The 21,280-nt window shown below is 40.1% G+C and overlaps 1 protein-coding gene across 6 annotated transcripts in view; it reads left to right on the top strand.

Moving 5' to 3' along the window:
• LOC109869920 (vesicle transport through interaction with t-SNAREs homolog 1A-like) overlaps positions 1–21,280 on the top strand; it is a 169,897-nt gene that overhangs the window by 23,624 nt on the left and 124,993 nt on the right. For 3 of the 6 annotated variants that reach the window (XM_031804695.1, XM_031804697.1, XM_031804698.1), the window contains exons 4-5: positions 13,046–13,123; positions 18,487–18,507. In XM_031804695.1, coding sequence (XP_031660555.1) covers positions 13,046–13,123; positions 18,487–18,507 — 99 coding nt within the window. The remainder of the gene's footprint in view (positions 1–13,045; positions 13,124–18,486; positions 18,508–21,280) is intronic. The other 3 variants (XM_031804696.1, XM_031804699.1, XM_020460229.2) reach the window with 1 other exon arrangement.

Genomic DNA, 21,280 nt, shown 5'->3' with positions numbered 1-21,280 from the left:
GTTTTAAATTATGTTCTTAATTGTTTGGATAGTAAGAAACACTTATGCAGCCCATTTTATTGAGCTATCTAAAACATGACTCATTACTTATTCAAAGGCTTTCATAAATTGCCCTGGACCAAGCTGTGTGTAGCTTGTTTGAAAGTTATTTAAAGGACAGAATGCAGTGTGTATTTACTGATGACTTTGAATCAGGTTTTCTGGACACGACTAAGGTTGTTTCTTTTCACTATTTCCGTTAGCAATATTGGTTTATCTGTTTAAAAAAATGTATTCTTTCACCTATATGCAGATGACACTGTGGTATATGCTATTGCCCCCACAGCTGACCAACTTCTGTTTCCCTGTAGAAAACAGGGAAAAACTGAAATTGGTACTTAATGCAAGTAAAACCAAGTATATGTTATTTTCCAAATCATGTATCTGATGATTTATGCATACGTACTTTGGAGGGTTCGCGAGTGGCGCCGCGGTCTAAGGCACTGCATCTCAGTGCAAGAGGCGTCAATACAGTCTCTGGTTCGAATCCAGGCTGTATCACATCCGGCCATGATTGAGAGTCCCATAGGGTGGCGCACAATTGGCCCAGCGTCGTCTGGGTTTGGCCGGTGTTAGGCCGTCATTGTAAATAAGAATTTGATCTTAACTGACTTGCCTAGTTAAATAAAGGTTAAATATTTTTTAAATAATTGATCGTATACATGCTTAGAAATATCTGGGAATCTGGATAGACTAAAAGCATGTTGATGAGTTAAGAAATTAAGAATTATATTTTGCTTCCACTGGTCCTGGGGCCCTTGTTAAGGTCAACGGCATCATGAACTTGAATCTTCTAGCAAGACAATAACCCCAAACCCCAATAACCCCAAGCACACAAAATCCATACATAAATGGTTAACTGACCATTTCTAAGCGCAGATGAATGATATGATATCAGGGATCTGGAAATATTCTCTATGGAGTAATGGTCTAAAAGTTTTTAGAAATGGTTCAGTGCCGTTATCCTCGCAGGGTGAGGTATTGAAAATGGGTGCCAATAATTTTGACCCATATATTTGTTTGAAAAAAAATGTATTGTTAAATGGAATCTTTTTATCTGAGCGTTTTGTGTTTTGAAGCATACAATATGTGACCGACCAGCTCGATTCAATCTTATGTAGCAAAAGTTGAAGTGGTTTTTTTCTACATTGGATTAAAGTAGAAACTCAGAGCCTAAAAATAAATTATATATCATACATTGCAGTTGAGGAACAATGGGAAAGTATTCTGCTTTGAAAGTTGATAAACTTGTAACCTCACTTTTGAGAAAATGGCCCTTTTGAATGTTTTGGTTCACCTACTGGAGAGCTTTGTCAGCATTGTTCACACCCTCTAAAGCCTTAGCCACACCCATCTCTTTAAGGATTCACATTTGAGGCCATGTATTAAACAACCAAAGAGTTCAAGACTAAAGGCTGGTTTATATTATGGGTGCGTTCGTGAATTTAATCAGGAGTACCAGAGTGAGCGCAAAGCAAATGCATTCCAGGTGACTACCTCATGAAGCTGGTTGAGAGAATGCCAAGGGTGTGCAAAGCTGTCATCATGGTAAAGGATGGCTACTTTGAAGAACCTTAAATATAAAATAAATTTGGTTACTACATGATTCCATATGTGTTATTTCATAGTTTTGATGTCATTACTATTTTTCTACAATATAAAAAATACAATGTAAAAAATAAAGAGTAGGTGTCCAAACTTTTCACTGGTTATGTAATTGGATGGACACTTTTCCCTCTCTGTCACTGATACCATGGTTGCCCTTAGTTTGAAGATGTAATCCGGAGACAGGTGTTTTATACAACAAGCCTGACGTTGTCTCTTTTTGACTCCGTCTGCATATTTGCAATCAAACATATCATTCTCTATGTGCACTCTGCATTCCTCATTTCAAAACTCGGTCTTCCAGAAAGTGGAGAGCAACACTTATGCAGTTCTACTACACAATATAGTTCAATAAAGCCACGTTAGAAAGGATTACCTACACATACTGACCAGCTCATGTTATAGACAAAAGCGTTATAGACCAAACTAATTTCTCGGCATGTCCAGCCCACTCATTATTGCAGCCAATCATGACTAGCGGATTGGTTGCTGTCTTTTTCTGTGGTTAAACCAACTATGCTCGAAAATTTAGAATGTTTTATTCGTATTTATTCGTATTAAGGCACATGAAAGTTCACATGTTCCAGAAGGCATTTCTGGCAAAAATATAATTTTGATAAATAAAAAAAGTGATGTTCAAATGGCTCTCCTGTGAAGTAGTGATGCGTGAAATATGCCTAGTTTCTTGAAACGAGTCACACACAGCTCAGTATTTTGTAAGTTTTTTCATAGTTTTTTTTGCTCATTATTTATCAAGGGTCCCAATCATTTTGGACCTGACTGTAGCTGCAGTAGAATGTCAAAAATGTGTGCTAGAAAACCTTGGTAGAGCATGGGCGAAATAGGCATTGTGGTGCTCATGAAAAAGTGTTCGGCTTCAGACCAGCTTCTCACTTAAAACCATTTGTTTTTGTGTTTAATTATATCTATAGCCTGCATAGAACTGGCTCATTCCTTCTTTTTTTTTTTCAATATGGGGGATTGAAGAAGGAAAAACATACCAACTTGTCCATGGTACATTTACTAGTGTATTAATGAGATCTTCGTTCATGGTCAAGGAGACTGTAGAACTTTGGTACTTAGTTCTCCTGAAGTTATCTTGATGGGCTCTGTTAGGAATGTAACGGAGAAAAAACTGTCACCAAAGGTTTGTAAAGCCACTTTATTGGAATGTCCTGCTGTCCTTTCTCAAAATATATCTAGTTTAAGCGTCATCCAGAATTCTTCACTTAAATCGAAGATGCTTAATAATTATGGTATTACATATAGGTTTGACGGGATATTGAACAAGCACTGTACTTAGCTGGTCATGGCACAACGTCCTTGTAATCCAGCTGGGAGGTTCTGTGTAATTTGTACCCAATCCTCCATTACAGCGACTTCTACAAACAGAACATGACAGACCAACATTAGTTGGATGTTATACACTATAAATCCCCTTAAATTGGCTCGTCTGCGCTTGTCCTCCCTAAAACATTTCAGTCTTCGTTGTGTACCATTAAGGAGTTAATGCAGATTAGTATTTATGTGTTCCGTAGTTAACAAGTCATCAATAGCGCCAAAGTCCAGCCACACATCCTGATTAAAAATATCATATTTCTTGGAAATTGCCCGGATTTTAGGGGATTTTTCTCTCTCTCTCTCTTTCCTCAGAGCCCAGCGCAGATTTAAGATGTAAACAATCAATATTTTTCTCTGCTTATGAATTCTGCCTTTCATTTTCGAAGCTGTTCTACACAGCAGCTCTTCCCGAGCTTCTTGTGGATTGACAGAGTAAAAAGACTAGATCAACCTCTACAGTCTCACTGTGGGGAGAGTGTTTATGGTGGTGGTGGAAGGGTGAAGGACTGAGTCACCAGAAGAGGAGAAGAGTCCTGGTTCCTCCAACAGTGTTGTGATGGTTCTCTTACCCGGGAGGTAAGAGGAACTGAAGCATTGAGAAATTGCAGTACAGTGTTCTCTGTCAGTGTGATAATCAGCCAATTGCTGTGGTCAAAGCGATATAACAATTCATGATTGTAATAAATCAGTTTTCATTTGTCAATGATGTGTGAATAATGCACTGTTGGTACATCAATTCCTACATTCTCTTACACATATTTGTCTTCAATGGTATGTACAGCGCCGTCAAAGTATTCATACCCCTTGACTTATTCCACATTTTGTAGTTACAGTTGGAATTCAAAATGGGTAAATATACAGCTCCGGCCAAGTTCACACACCTACTCAAGGGTTTTTCTTTATTTTTACTATTTTCTACATTGTAGAATAATAGTGAAGACCTCAAAACTATGAAATAACACATATGGAATCATGTAGTAACCAAAAAAGTGTAACAAATCAAAATGTGTTTTAGATTCTTCAAAGTAGCCACCCTTTGCTTTGATGACAGCTTTGCACACTCTTGGCATTCTCTCAACCAGCTTCATGAGGTAGTCACCTGGCATGCATTTCAATTAACAGGTGTGCCTTGTTAAAAGTTCATTTGTGGAATTTCTTTCCTTAATGCGTTTGAGCCAATTAGTTGTGTTGTGACAAGGTAGGGGTGGTATACAGAAGATAGCCCTATTTGGTAAAAGACCTAGTCCATATTATGGCAAGAACAGCTCAAATAAGCAAAAAGAAACGACAGTCCATCATTACTTTGAGTCTGGATAGTTCAATATATTTTTTTTATGCTCTTGGAAACTTTCAATGCTCTAGAAATATTTGTATACACTTCCCTATGATCTATGCCTCATCACAAATCTCAGAGATCTAGAGACAGTTCCTTGGACAGCATGGTTATAGTCAACTGTGAGACCTAAATATAGGTGTTTCTTTCTAAATCATGTCCAAACAATTGAAATGTCTCCAAGTTGCAGTGACATCTCAAGGATGATCAAAGGAAATTGGATGCACCTGAGCTAAATTTGGCGTGTTATAGCAAAAGGGTGTGAATACTTATGTACATTTAGATATTTCTGTATTTAATTTTCAATAAATGTGCAAAAATGTCTAAACTTGCCTTTGCTTTGTCATTATGGGGGATTGTGTGTCGATTTGGGTGAGAGGATTTATTTATTTTTAATCCATTTTGAATTCAGGCTGTAACACAACAAAATGTGGAATTTGTCAAGGGGTATAAATACTTTCTGAAGGCACTGTATTACAGATGTAGGATCTTAATTTGATCACTCTGTTGCATTAAAACTTGTATTGTATTTGAGATATAAAAAGGCTTCTGAAGTTAATTTCCACTGAAATTTCAGACTTGATTTTCCCTTATTAAAAATCTATCAACCCCTTCAAAATTGTCCATTAATTGCAGTCCTCATTATAATTCACTTTTCCTATTGATGCTAGGTTATTTTCCTGCTGTATCAAACTCGCTCAAATTAAGATCCTACATTTGTATGTGTGTGTGAATGTGTCTTGTAGTTTGTATTATTCATTGAAGCGAGCATTTCCTTTCGCTTATCTTGGGGTCCTCTCCAAAGCAGAGAAATTCACCCTCCCACTGACAGTGATCAGTGCTGTTAGACATGTCTGCCTGGAGTAAGGGCCTCGCAGGTCCCCTCTGTCCTCGGGGCTTATTTGATTGAGTGACTTGACTGAGAGGGGACTAAAGATAATAAGGGGGAAACATAAAAACATGGGGATATAATATCACCTCCCCCCCCCTCCCATCCACTCCCCAATCATCCCAGTATTGTCCTTGCCCTTGTTTCAGGGCCTCAAACCTTTTCCACGCACCAGTGTAAACCTGAATTGACACGTGACACCCACACCCAAGTGATGCACTGACAAGAGGGCCTTGAAAAGGTGACAGATTATTATATTTTTTCCAGACTGGCTTAAGTATGTAAAAGTCATGAAATTTTAATGAAATGCATTATGAATGCATCTAGTAGGCTTGTGTTTTTCCTCTGTTTTTTGAGTTTTTTTTCTTCCTCTTTTTGGGGGGGGGGTTCCCTTTAAGAAATGAGTCTGGAGAGCGAGCGGGAAAGAAAGGGAGAACTTTGACATCTACAGTTTTCCTTGACACTCAGTGGGTTTTCCCAGTTAGCTCAATGTGTTTACCCTGCGATGAAATCTGTTAATGGAAACAAAGTTTCCCCCATCGAATTGCATTTCTCTTGCTCTTGCTTAAGTGCTTCTAATGGGGAGCATACAAAAGAAAAATAAACTGCTTTTGGTCTTTGCGACCGACAATTTTGTAGTTTCTTGGCTGGTTTTGAAGCCTGCGGAGGAATCTCGCTGTGGCCTTGATCAAAATTACACTGTAGAGGATGAATTAAGGATTTGTTCATTTATCCCAGAGGTTGGTCGCCATCAGAGCATCAACTCACACCCACAGTGAAACTAAACACTTCTGTTTTATTTGGCTTCTGATGCACTTATTTGTACTTTTTTGTGTTTACATTTTTACACAATTTATTGACATCACATGGTAGATAACATTGGAATTGCTCATGTGTTGCGCTCAAAATGTGATTTAAGTCAGAATTCAGGGTTTCCCTTCATTTCACAGTCTTGCTTCAACTGGTATTTACTTGGTAAGAAGTTATTTGATCATATATACTTGTTGGTACAAAACATTTCAACTCCCAATAGCAAATGGTACAAAGGGCTGTTTGTTTATAATTCCAAGGAAACCAAAAATGTGATTATTAGGTCATTGTAATTGCTAAGCTAATGCCTGGTGAAAAGTGGACTGTAAAATAAAGTATAGCCTAATCGGTAAATCACTTCATATCTTGTCATTTGATTTCAGTGGTTTATAGGTTTTGGTTCAACTCCTGATTAAGCTTAGAATGACATTCTTACTCATGTGAGTAGTTAAAAACCTAGTGCTAAGATGGTTTCCTATGTGTTGTAATACATGCGGAATAGATGAAGTGAGTATATCCATATGGAATTACTGCATTGTGCACCTGCCAACCTGTAGCAGTTACTCCAAACATTAATGAGACAGGTATTCACATGCATATTGCTTGAACTGTGTTTATAATATGAATGTGCCCTTAGACTAACCCAATGCCCTGGCGAACTTAACTGCACACTTACTCTTAGGATAAGTATCTGACATTGTTGGCTGTGTCCTTTCTATGGATTGTTGAAATCCATGTGAAAGAGGTGAACAAGACCCCCATCAACCCTCAATTTTCTCATAGTTTGGACAACTGGTCTGAATTCCGCCACAAAATCGGTGGATTCCCATCGCGCCGGGAAATGTGTAGGGGAGTTCACAAGGGCACATGTTGGAATGGCTCTGCTGGAAGGGACCTACGGACCTCATCTCCATTTGAATGTGGTTTGATCAGTGGAATAAGACAGTATACATAGATATATAGAGTTAATGATGTGACTAAGCCCCTATGCGTGCTGCTGTATTCTTATGGTAATAAGGGAGCCTGGAGCCATTCAGTCCAGACAATGGCCACGTTACTCCGAAGAAAGGCGAGGGACAGAGGAAGTCTTCTGTGCATTTTCATAGACGGATGCAGTTGGGCGCGCACGCACAAACAATAGCAGTCCAACGATATATGGGCCCACATCTCTTCCTTTGTGTCTAACTTTCTACCTTTTTTAGATAACACTCAGAGAATAGACATCAAACAACGATGAATCATAAATCGAGGTCAAAAGAGAACACTCTCCAATTCGGAGAAAGGGTTAAAAGTGAAGGTCTTATTTTTAAAAAAAGAAAAGAAAAGAAAGACAGATTCACGCAAAAGAAAAGAAAAAATATTCTCAGTGGAGGGTTCAGTGAACCATATGTAGGTAGCCACAGGCTAATGGGCCGATTGGTCCCTGGCTCGCCAGGTATCCCGTACCGTGTGCCCCCCCCCCCCCCGAAATCCCTCATCCATTCCCCTCTAATCTCACCTTTTTCTCTGGCGCTGACCCGGGGAGGCCCACTTTTATTCCCCACTGCACGCCAGAAGCCAGCGTTGTGATCCGAGCGGGCCCCGCTCTGGTTCCTCTCGCCCGGCTGCCTCCCCGACGGCTCTCCTCTATTGATTTCTGCACCGCTGTCTGTGTGTTTGCACCACCGACGCCCGGGCCTGACTCTCCTCTCCCTCTTCCCTCATAAAACCCGGGATTCATGTACTGAGAGAAGAGGAGAAAGAGAGAGCCAGAGAGAAAGAACGGGGGGGAGGGGGTAAGAAGCCAGGCTTTTGATTTTTCATTAGAACTGCTTCCGTATTTTAATATTGGGTTTAATCGGCCCTCATGCCTTAAAGAAATAACCATTGTGAGACGATTCCCCGGCCTTCAAAAAGTATATGCCGTTTCTTCAATCAAAGCCCCTTGAATTTGCTCTTTTGTTTAGAGTTCAGTTGCGATCGTTTTTTTCCTCCTCTCTCGCTCACCCTCTTGCTTTGCGGTTACAGTCGTTAGGCTTATTGACTGATCTCGGCTCTACTTAAACAATAGAAACGACTTTGACAGGAAAATCTAGCGCACGTATTACAGTGGTGGAAGAGTAAAAGACCCCCGTCATAACAATATACCATTAAACAAAGGCTATCGCCTAACATCACATTTTTACAACACAATATGACATGATATGACATATTGTAACATAATATGATGTAATATTATATTATATAAATATTGTGCAATGTTGCCTGGTTAAAGTACAATTTATTTTCAATGTAATAAATTTAAAGTTGAAAGTGCAAGTCTGACCCATTTCGTTATCTGTTTCTTGTATGTACTTATTTATGGACATACGTAATATTATTTCCTGCTGAAATGACATGAAGGCCCTTTTGAAATGGATTGAGTGCATGTTGTCATATGGGACAATTCCTCCACCCTCAGCCCAGTTTAAATGTGTTTATAGCTCCTCTGCTATTGTTTTCCTTGGTCATTTGAGTTTAGTTGTGTTTCTGTTGTAGCGCAGGTGAGATTCATTTAGTCTTTTCATGGCTGTGAAACACAATGCCTTGTGTGTTAAAGCCACAAAAGCACCAACCTGTGCGCTAATGAGGCCCCGTGCTGATATCTACGGCTTAGGTTCCCTACTACTGTTGCAGTCATATTAAGAAAACACACAGGCCAGTGCGCGCTCACACACACACACACACGCACACAAACGTGCACACACATATAGACAATTTCTGAAGGAGGTTTCTCATACACACACGCACGCACACACACAAGCTTGCAAGGCCCTTTATTCCACATAAACACACACACACACAAGTACACACTCCCTCTGATGATAGACAGGAGTAGTGGATTTGATGAAACCCAAAATCAAAACAAAGGCACAGAAAACCCCTCCTGTGACAATCTCAATTGTCGCCGCTTGCCTTTATCTGATAATGTAGCAAATGCACCAAAAAGAAGCACTTACTTAATTGAACAACCTCTGCCAATTTGTTTGTCTTAAAGGAGAGGAGGTGACACAAAAACAACAAGTGTGTGTGTGTGTGTGTGTGTGTGTGTGAGAGCTGTTCTTTGTGCCAGTGGAGTGTTAAACCCCCTGCCAGGATGAGATGCATTATTGAAGACGCTGTTGTGATACTTCTGTCTGCTTAAAGATCTCTGCTTCCTTTTTGACGCCGCACCACCTCTGCCCCGCTTCTGGGGAACTAGAAAAGAGCCACTATCACCTGAGAACATATCACAGGGACACAATAATAGGAACTAGGAAGTGATGTCGCGTTTTCAGTTTTTTGTGCGCTTGTGGTTTTTCTTTTTGTCGACTTTGTGTCCATGTTTTACTACGGTTTTTAATAGGATAGTAGTGGTATTAATGATAACAATACAGTCATAATGATTGAGTGTTATTGTTGATGGATATTTTGGAGTAAATTTCAACTTTTTCGACCGGGTTTCTATTCTATGCCGATTCCTCTTCAACAGTATGTGGAGCTGATTAGCAGCAAATGAAAGGTTAAATGACCATTTGAAGCTGACACCGAGTTGTGGAAAAAGTGCCATTTAAGTACTTTTTTTGTTGTTGTTGTAAATGGCCTGCCGCTCTCCCACTGGTGAGAAAGATGTAATGAAACACACTTTTTGTAAATTCAATATGGTTAATTACTCTTCACGCCACGCCACCAGCCGTGTGCTCGGGATGAAAAGAATGAGTGGAAAAGTGGAGGAAAAAGCGTCTGCAGAGTAACTTCAGGGCCCCTCATTACACCCTGCCCCTGGGTATTTTTACGCCTTTTATATCCCTTCTAATGAACTGTTTACGTTTTTCAGCTTTCCAGGCACCACAATTATTTGCATGCCCTTGTGTCGCTTGTTGCAACGGGTATAGAGAGAGGGAGGCTAGTTGCCCCCCCCCCCCCCCCCCCCAAAAATACTTGTTTACCAATGAAGATCAGTTTATTTGGTTGAAATGGTTCTGATAGTTTTAAGAGGAGAACTTTGAAAACATTTTTAAAGGCGACGAATGTCAATTGGGTGTATAAACCAAGGGTGTTGAAATGATTGTCCACTTCAGCCTAATGTTCATGTAAGTGAAGTAATGGTTGTGATTTGTTTGTTCAGAATTACTATTTTACTTAAAAGTAATGATATGTATATATCTAGTCACTCATGCAGGTATGTAAACAGAAATGGTATAAAAACACTTTTATATTTGTGTCATAATTGCATGAATATAATTTCCAGCTCTGATATTGTTCTTGATTAGCATATCTTACAGTATGAGTTATTATGCATGCATATATAATTATGTTTGGATGGGTTGAAGAAAATCTTTCTTCTCCCATCGATGTCAACAGAGGTTAGACACGTGTGTGTTTTTTGACAGGACACCAAAACCTCCATTTGACGAATTATGTGTGGAGTTTTTTTATTTTAAAGAAGACGGCCACTTTGCATAAAGATGTATCTTTGTACTTTTGTGCTTCCGGGAATAGAAGCAAAGTCTCACCCAAGATTAGAAAAAGTGACAAAAGAAAGACCTTTCGAAAGGATAAAGAAAGATGTATTTTCTATGGCAATAAGGTATCTTATGAACGTGCTCATTCTTTTTAGATTACAAAGCCTCGTCGCCTGGTTTCATGTTCCTTTTAGTCATTTAAAACCCGCTCCATCTTCAACACACTAACTAGGATGAGAAACTTTCCACATTGTCTTTCTGAACAGTTCTTTTGGGGGTTTTCTTTTTTCTTTGAAATAACTACTATTTAGACCTTTTTTGTGTGCGATTTTTGGAACAACCTTAGTAATTATAGCCCATGATATACCCTGATCAAATATATAGATATTTCTCAATAAATGATGCTCACTGGTGTGATCTCAAAAGTCACACATGACAAAACATTATCAAATGAAGATAGCTGTTTGAGGTGCACTTATTTGCATAACACCCCAACCGGTAATCAAAGTCTATCAATGGGTGAGGCAGTCAATATTGCACAGCTGCTCTTGTTTTACATCAAATGAAAAGGGAATAATCACACTAAGGGTTATGGGGGGGGGGAATTCAAACCAAAAAAGTAAATGGGTAGGGAGCAGTAGTCTTTGGTTCAGTCGCATTTGCAGTTCATTTTATTTTCTCTCATATTTGTGCTGCGTTCATCGTGGAAACTGTTGATACTCTTGGCAGTAACAAACAGCTATTTAGAAATACCAAAAAACTGTGCGGGGTTTGAAGAAGACGTGAGGCTCTGCATACTCAAAATCAAGCCTTCTTCCTGGCTTCTAGTCTCAATTACTGGCAACCCGTCTTTCCCCTAAGTTACACTGCGGCTCTTTAAGATGACGCTCCACTCAAATGAGATGTGGGTGTTATCCCGGCAAAACATGACTCTACGCTGTCTGCCTGTTCCAGATTGATGTTTGTCTTTGTACTCACACTAACAGCATGCCTTAACTTTGTCATAACCTGCACATTTGGAAGAAAGGCTAATTGTACTTCCAGTTAGGAGTAGAATTAATCCTGTCCAAAATGTCTTAATGATGTATTTTAATAATTTTGTTTGCAAAAATGGATTGTTCAAAGGGGGGGGGGGGGGGGAGTACAGTTGATGCTCGCAAAAAAGGTATTAACACTTCATTTGCAACAATGATGCAAATGTTGTCATTTGGATTGTGAAGGCATTCGATTGTATTTGTGCGTGTTCTATGGCGGTGCTGTGTTTTTGATTTGGGTCATTGTGAATTCCGCTGTTCCCCGCAGTCATTCCTTCTTCGGTGGTTAGCACAGGTCCCCGTGGCTCAGTTGATGCCTGTAAAGTGTGTTGTTTGGGACCTTCTCTTTATCTAATGGTTTTTCACTTGTCGCCCTGGTCAATCAGCTTCCCAGACAACTCGGTAATTACTCTTGTGGCTGTGTCCCTCACTGTCACAATAACAACACAAATCACTTCCCTGATGGCTTTCCACTCACTGGTCAAGTTTACCGGGAAATAAAAAATAAAAAAAACGTGGTGACACATATATTTATATATTTTTCTCTACTTTATTTCAATGAATGATTAGAGATTTGATTCTTATTTCTTCAAAAATACTGTAGCACTGTTACTATATTTGTTAAACAATGTGATTTTTAAATTGAACTTCTAAATACAAATTCTAAACAGGAAATAGACAAAATATTTGGCAAAAGCAGGAGTCTCGAAAGATCTTAGGATAGATGTACCAATTTTTAGGCCCATATTTCCCAGTGATTTTGCTCTCCCCACACTGCCCACACAGAAGTCCTGTCAAGGCAGAAAGAGAAGAAAAGACGAGGAGGCTTAAGTAAACAGTTTCTCTTTCTCCGCTGTTGTGTATTTAGTTTGGAGGGCATTTGAAGCGGGCGCTTTTTCTGTTGGTGTCTGTAAACAAGCTCTACACAGGGCCTGCTCCTTCAGCATCGGAGGTGGCACACTGAAGAGTGTTTGTCATTTTTTTGGGGGGGGGGGGGGGGCATGGCATTCCCTCTCCCACCCCTTCTGAAGAGGAGAGGGAGAGGGATCCCAAATCTGATGGAACGCCAATGGGTGATGAATTATTCCCTGTCTAAGTCCCAGTATCGGCATTATCACAGAGCCTGCCACTGCACTGTGCTGACAGCAGTGACAGCCCCCAGAAAAGATTTAGCGCTGACGAGTGATACTTTCCTTGTACATCTCCCGCCCCTGCCCCTGTGCCAGAGCCCTCCGTAGTTGGTTTTATTCTTCAGATTGTGTTTATTTAAGTGGGAAAGGGGGACATCTCTACAATTTCAGTGGTGCTAGATCACTTCGCAAGTGTGCACACACACAACCGCAGGTGTATTGCCTTTTTTTGACAGTCGGGTCCATTAGGGGGCTCTCGTGCTTAAGAAATGCCTGTTATGTTTTTCCAAGACAACTCCACTAAGGCTTATTCTCCCCCCGCTGTTTTCTCTTTCTCCCCTCTTCTGTTCTCTTCTGTCTTCTTCATCTTCTTCTCCTTCCTCTTCCTCCTCCCCCTGCAGAAAAGGTCACGTATTGCCTACAGTGATGACGTGCGGAACGAGCTCCTGGGGGAAGACGCTGGCTCCTCGGAGAGTCAGGTAAGGTGCTAATCAAGCCCCTCCGGTCCCCAGTGTGGGTGGCTGGCCCTGGGTGTGAAAGGGTCAGGGTCTCCCGGGGCACCTCCTAGGGCCACCAGGGCCACCGCAGCATTGGCACTAAGTCATGCGGAAGGAACACTGTTTAATGCAAAGCTGCCCAGGGTCTGAATGGGCTCCAGGCCTGGGCCCAGCATCTGGGCAACGCCAGATTGGGGCAACCCCCCCACAGCTGTTCTCCAGCCGTCGGTGTACTTATCCTCCACCAACACACTATCAGCCACACACAACCAACCTCCTCCCCACAAACGGTGTCTTTCACACTCCTTTAAACACCAGGGGTGGCGAAACCACACAATGCAGACACTCAGGATGAATAGGATTCTCAGGTTCAATGTTTATAAGCATTAGTATCAAAAAGTCATTGACAGTTTTTATATTTTACTCGTTGTAGTTTGTTGCAAGTGATATTGAAAATCGTATAATTTTATATTATAATTCTATGCAATTACAGTTGAAAATGTATTCAAGTTCATGAAAAGATGTATGGTGAATTTTGCAATGAAAATGCAATTTAACGTTTTATTTAAACTGTGATGGAGTTCAATACAATGGATTACAAACAGCAGATAAAAAGCAAATTAGCCATATTTCTTCCATTGTCACAAAATTATAAGACATGGGAAATGAACAATGCCTTCAAAAACTATTGATTCAGTCATATTGAATATGAGAAAGGAAAAACAAAAGCAAACATCTTAAATAGTGATCTTAATTGCCCAAAATATGGCACATGTTCTTTAAACTGTGATTGTTTTGCATTATGTCTGAAGTGCTGCATCAAAACAAAACCCACCATCTTTTTAACACTTGACGCGGTGCCTACATCTCACCTGCACAGCTGCCGCTCACAAACAGACACTCACAACTCTGACCAGCGTCCTTTGACTAATTTATATATTGCCTTAAATTATCCTGTCAACTTTGCAATAGTTGCTGTGTGTGTCTCAGTCACACACAAACAAGCACAGATAAAGACAGAGGGAGAAATATGCACATTTAGTCCCTCAGTACTTTGTAAAAGTACAGTGAGATGGTCTGCAGTTGAGCGGAGCTAAATAAAGTTGTCTCGTCTTTTTTTTCTCCGTCTTTTTTTTGATAGCTCCCTTATTACCATTTCAATGATGACCCATGCACTGCACATCTTGCAAACATATGTATCGCTAGCCGAGATGTGTAATTGATATGCATATTCCCTGCAAATTAGTGAGACACAGAAGTGACTCTGACATTTTGTACAGAAGTTGGAAGTGGATTTGCTGCCAGAACTGTCACATTCAAGACGGTGATGGTTCCTATCAAAATCTTGTCAAAGGGAAAAGAAAAAAAGAATTATGACCCACATTTCAAATATATATATATTTCCCTTTCATTAAAAACAACTGATGATGAACCCCATTATTGAAATAATTATTCATAGACCTAAGAATATTTTTCATAGGATAATAATTTGTTTAAACAATGGAACCACCCTGATGAGCTCATCTAGAATGACAATATTAAGATGCATGCATTTTAAGTTGTTTTTAGTCTGTTATGCTGCTTTGTTGAAAAATGATATCATTATTTGGAAGGATATCACCTCCCTACTATTAAATCTCTCAGTGAATGTTTCTTGAAGTACATTTTAAGATAATTAATTTGTCCCGCCTTCAAGTAATCCCATTTTTGTTGTTGTAGAGAGCTAACATGTCAAGGAATGTTGTTGTTTAATTATAATACACTTGTCTATGTTTTGTCATTCAGCCATAAAGTCAATATCCTCCATGGTTCGCACAAAACCTTGTATTTTCTCAAGTGATTTAATAACCCTCAAGGACGAATGGAAAGCCCGGGGAGGCAAATTGTCCCTGAACCAAAGAAGAAAGTCCACATTTAGTAAGTCAAATTTAGTAAACATGTATAAGCAAATAAAAATGAAATACACAATACAACAGTTATTCAAAAAATAAATGGGGATTTATAGATCTAGAACAAACTTATGGCATCTTTATTAAACCCTTGTATTGCTCTGTAACCATAGACCTGTGGTTTGGTGTATACCTATTCCTTAAGTAGTTGCTTCAGAGTCTTGAATGCTCAAAGCATAACATTTGTACTATAAGTTGAGTCAATATCAGAATTCTAATGTGTGTACATTGTAAAACAGACGTTGTCTCACACACACACCATTTTTCTATTTACCATGGTGCCATATTTACCTCATTTCCATTTTTAAAACTTTTGGAGATAACGCTTGGTCTTGCTGTGAGTGGAGTGCTCGGAACTTCAGTTTTTTTTTTTTGATCGAACAAGACGGGAGCGATAGAGAGGATGGGGGAGCTTGGGCAAGTCGGTCAATTTAATTCCTGACGATCTGAAAGAGTTCAGGATCATTTCATATAGCTCTGGCTAAACGGATCATTACCAGTCACAAATCTATTCGTTACATGGCAAGGATTTATAGCTAAGTAAATAGGGAGTTCTGAAAATGGAGTGTTGGCCCTGCGATAATGGCTAAAGAACGATTTAATAGAGTTGGGCATTTATTCGTTATCTGTATGCGGACAGAGACTGAAATGGCGCTATCACTCTTCTTTTTTTATAACGTGGTAGTCTACCGTTGCACTTTTTTTTCCTCCCTTTTCTCACTCGGCATGCAACTCACACACTCAGACACACACAAACACCCTACCACACACGAACACTCTACGGAATAGTTTCGATTTCAGTCACAGCAGAAGGCTTGGCCACAAGAGATTGTGCTGGTTTGAGCCGGCATGGACCAGATTTGACAGGCTACAAAGGGAGCAGATTACCACTTGTATCGAATTCCGTATTGAATAAAAAAATCTTTGTTTGAAAAATCTGCTGATTATCATAACAGAAAAATTGCAGCAGTGCAATTTTGAATACTGGCTGGCATTACAAAAACACAGGGAAAGGCGGTCATGGAGACATAATTATAACATTTACAGTTTTCTGTGTTTAACACTTTATTTCTCTCAAGCAAAGCTAGCGTTGTGGGTTACGTTTGAAAAGAATGGTAAAGTTTGATGAAAAAAAGAGAATGCCAAGCACAAAACCCCTCATATAGTTTCAGCAAATCCTCCACGAGGACTTACAATCGACCAAGCAGCACAAATAAGATGGAACAAGTTTTGTTTGGTTCTCATTGAATTGGAGGGAAGGGCTGCGGCGAGTGATCGGCAGCTCTGGCTGGCCTGTTCAAACCCTAAAATAGCCACATATGTAGCGTAGTTTTAAACTTCGGCCTCCTCAATAATGCGTTCAACGCAGGGGGCTGTGACCTTCGAAATAAAGGACAGTTTCCAGTCTGCAAAGTGGCCCTTTTTTCTCACCGAAGGAAAGAGTGAAGAAAATCGTTTTTTTTTGCAATGTTTTTTTCTCCTCCATTTTGTTACCCTGTCGCTGCCAAGTTCCTCAAGGCCAGTGGCTCACTAAAATGAAGCTCTCAGCAGACAAACATTAAGCTGTTTTACTTTTGCATATTTTCTTCAACTCCTTTTCTTTCATTCTATCACGCATCTGAGATACAAAATGGCTTTGATAGCGGGCTGGAATACATTTATTCTCAGACTTTTTGGACATTTTCTTCAGACTTGCACTTCCATCATGTTTTCCTTTTTTAAACTCTGTTTCCAGAATTACAATAATAAATTATGATATATTTGTTATTGGAAATCCTTTCCTAATTTAATTGGGGAAAGCTGAATAAAGTACACACAAGTATTTAAACAACAATTGGACATTTTACTTTGAATTAAGGTGGTAAGAACTGTGATATTCTGTATATTTAAAATAAATTGACTTTTTTTAAGAATGGTTTTCTACAATTGTATATAGCCATATATTAGCTAAAAAAAAAATATATATATAATATTGTTATTGTTATTATTGAACAGAGACAATAATACTGATGGAGCCACTCCAGATATGGCTGTGTATATTTTCTCTCTCGCTCTCTCAAATCCTATTAGACATCCATCAGAGTAGAATGTAACATTACAGTTACACCGACATAATTGTGCTTAAATTGCTCATACATTTTTACCGACTGGGTGGCTGCGTCTTTAACTCTTCGGCGCGAGCACCTTTCAGAAAACGCTTAAGCGTGGAGGAGCCTAGGCTGTCGTTCCTGACGACCGTGGCCACGACAACCAATAGTTTAACATCAATCCCACCACCGAGCCTCTTCTTTCTTCTCGACAATCCCGTTGTATAATTTATGATCCAAGTCCTCCTGCCTCTTTTCTGATAGCAAATTATTTCAAACTAGCAAAATTCAAAATGACCACCACATACAAAGTGAGATTAGAGGAGAGTAATAGTGGCCCTGAGCCTCCCTTCAGATCTGCTAACCTTTTAATCTCGTTCAAGAAATGGAGATTTAAAAAAAAAAAAAACCTGCAACGGATGACAAATTAAGAAACCTGTCCTTCCCCTCCTGTACTAAATGATGTTGTGTTCTCCATGTCTTTCCCCTACAAAAAGAACAGGTTGTGGCAGAAGCATCCTTTTGTAATAGTGATTTAAGCTTGATTAAGCTCGAATTGAACCGTTGCTCTCCTCCAATTATATTAAAGATAAGGTAACAACAGTAGGATATGGGGATGTTTTCTATTTTACTCTGCTTGAATTTGACTCTCTTTTCATCAAACACGACTCCCAGTTGTCCTAATAATAGGCTCTGCCTTTATGTATACACAGCAGGCATCTGTATTGCAATACATAAGGAACATGAAATATTGACAATGTGTCACCAATGATGGACACATTGGAAACAATGGATTGGCTCTACATTTCACAATCTATACATTTTTTAAAAAGGCATCTCTTTTTTTTGTTGTTGCTATTTTGCACCGGGACATATAAAATAGAGATATTCCCTCTATCAAGCTTCTATGCATACTGTATCCAAACTGTATTTTCCTACTGTACAGAGTGGGATCTATTTTCTTCTCCCTTTTTGACACATCAAGTGTTGTGATGTGACTTCCTTGATGGTGCTAGTTTAGACACCGCGAGTCAAGCAATCCATTCCCTCTCTTTTGTCTCGTGTGACAGCGCGGGAACTTGATCTTTGTTTGTTCAAAAAAAGGTCTGCACGAGTCTCGTGTTTAGCTTCGTTTAATGTGTTTGTCTGTGATTTCTAAATGCTAAACGTGCAAACGTATAAATCGTCAAGGTTAATTCGAGAACCCAGCCACATGACTGATCTGCTTCCTGCCATGTCTTTTCTTTTTGATCTTTCTCTCACTCCCTCTTTTTCTCTCTCTCTCTCTCTCTTTGCTTTCGCGTGGCAGTTGATGAAGTTAAGTGAAGAGGTGAGTGCCTCTCTGCCTTTCCTGTTTTTAGATTCCTTTCCGTCTGAATTTCTGTGCCCTCATCTCTGCAGCCATAAGGCCAAGGCTATTGGTGAGGCTCTTATGAGCCTTTTTGGGGATAAATTCAATGAAATCCATTTTCTGTAAAAATCTGTAAAGGAAGATCGTTTTTTCTGATAGCACACTCTTTTCAAAACAAGCATGAGGAAAAGGCTGGCATAAAGTACACTTCAAGACACTGCTACAGGGGGCAACCCTGTTTTATCAGAAAACCATCAACATCTTTATGCTCGGCAATCATGGTTGTTCAGTATCATGCCTAATTAGTGGATTCCGTATTTTGCCCTTGTTACTTTCATTTAGAACTAACTGTAAGTCTTGTATAGTCATGTGTAGTCGTAATGCCATTTGTTGTGGTTTTGTATTTGTTATAGCAATGAAGGGGGTGGTGTGGTCAGTTATCAGAAGGGGTGAAAGTAAGGCGGTACGGTATGGTACGGCGTCCCTGTAAAACAAAGAGTGGGGCTACGCTGGTACGGTGAAATGTGAGCCTTTCACAATTTATACAACATGCCACATGAAAAAATTGCAAATTGACTGGAAACCGGGTGGTATCCAGCTACTCATTCAAGGGTTTTCTTTATTTTCACTATATTCTACATTGTAGAATAATAATGAAGACATCAACAATGAAATAACACATGGAATCATGTAGTAACCAAAAAAGTGTTAAACAAATTGAAACGTCCTCCCACTGTCAACTGCGTTTATTTTCAGCAAACTTAACATATGTAAATATTTGTATGAACATAACAAGATTCAACAACTGAGACATAAACTGAACAAGTTCCACAGACATGTGACTAACAGAAATTGAATAATGTGTCCCTGAACAAAGGGGGGGTTAAAATCAAAAGTAACAGTCAGTATCTGGTGTGGCCACCTGCTGCATTTAGTACTGCAGTGCATCTCCTCCTCATAGACTGCACCAGATTTGCCCATTCTTGATGTGAGATGTTACCCCACTCTTCCACCAAGGCACCTGCAATTTCCCCGACATTTCTGGTGGGAATGGCCCTAGCCCTCACCCTCCGATCCAACAGGTCCCAGACGTGCTCAATGGGATTAAGATCTGGGCTCTTCGCTGGCCATGGCAGAACAGACATTCCTGTCATGCAGGAAATCCCGCACAGAACGAGCAGTATGGCTGTTGGCAGTGTCATGCTGGAGGGTCATGTCAGGATGAGCCTGCAGGAAGGGTACCACATGAGAGAGGAGGATGTCTTCCCTGTAACTCACAGTGTTGAGATTTCCTGCAATGACAACATTCTCAGTCCGATGATGCTGTGACACACCTCCCCAGACCATGACGGACCCTCCATCTCCAAATTGATCCCGCTCCAGAGTACAGGCCTCGGTGTAACGCTCATTCCTACAACGATAAACGCGAATCCGACCATCACCACTGGTGAGACAAAACCGTGACTCGTCAGTGAAGAGCACTTTTTGCCAGTCCTGTCTGGTACAGCGACGGTGGGTTTGTGCCCATAGGTGACGTTGTTGCCGGTGATGTCTGGTGAGGACCTACCTGCCTTACAATAGGCCTACAAGCCCCTCAGTCCAGCCTCTCTCAGCCTATTGCCGACAGTCTGAGCACTGATGGAGGGATTGTGCGTTCCTGGTGTAACTAGGGCAGTTGTTGCCATCCTGTACCTGTCCCACAAGTGTGATGTTCAGATGTACCAATCCTGTGCAGGTGTTGTTACACGTGGTCTGCCACTGCGAGGACGATCAGCTGTCCGTCATGTCTCCCTGTAGCGCTGTCTTAGGCGTCTCACAGTATGGACATTGCAATGTATTGCCCTGGCCACATCTGCAATCCTCATGCCTCCTTGCAGCATGCCTAAGGCACGTTCATGCAGATGAGCAGGGACCCTGGGCATCTTTCATTTGGTGTTTTTCAGAGTCAGTATCAAGGCCTCTTTAGTGTCCTAAGTTTTCATAACTGTGACCTTAATTGCCTACCGTCTGTAAGCTTTTAGTGTCTTAACGACCGTTCCACAGGTTCATTAATTGTTTATGGGTCATTTAAACAAGCATGGTAAACGGTGTTTAAACCATTTTCAATGAAGATCTGTGAAGTTATTTGGATTTTTACGAATTATATTTGAAGACAGGGTCCTGAAAAAGGGCTGTTTCTTTTTTTGCTGAGTTTATATTTTATATTTGAGATTCTTCAAAGTTGCCACACTTTTCCTTGATGACTGCTTTGCATACTCTTGGCATTCTCTCAACCAGCTTCATGAGGTAGTCACCTGGAATGAATTTCATTTAACAGGTGTGCCTTGTTAAAAGTTAAATTGTGGAATTTCTTTCCTTCTTAATGCGTTTGAGACAATCAGTTGTGTTGTGACAAGGTATGGGTGGTATACAGAAGATAGCCCTATTTGGTAAAATACGAAGTCCATATTATGTCAAGAACAGCTCAAATAAGCAAAGCGAAACAACAGTCAATCATTACTTAAAGACATGAAGGTCAGTCATTACAGAAAATTTCAAGAACTTTTAAAGTTTCTTCAAGTGCAGTCGCAAAACCATCAAGCGCTATGAAACAGACTCTCATGAGGAACGCCACAGGAAAGGAAGACCCAGAGTTGACTCTGCTGCAGAGGATATGTTCATTAGAGTTACCAGCCTCAGAAATTGCAGACCAAATAAATGCTGCACAGAGTTCAGGTAACAGACACATCTCAACATCAACTGTTCAGAGGAG

This window comes from Oncorhynchus kisutch, linkage group LG25 (assembly GCF_002021735.2).
Source record: "Oncorhynchus kisutch isolate 150728-3 linkage group LG25, Okis_V2, whole genome shotgun sequence".
Lineage (NCBI taxonomy): Eukaryota > Metazoa > Chordata > Actinopteri > Salmoniformes > Salmonidae > Oncorhynchus > Oncorhynchus kisutch.
The sequence above is the reverse complement of the archived record's forward strand: the minus strand, read 5'-3'. Positions and strand labels throughout refer to the sequence as shown.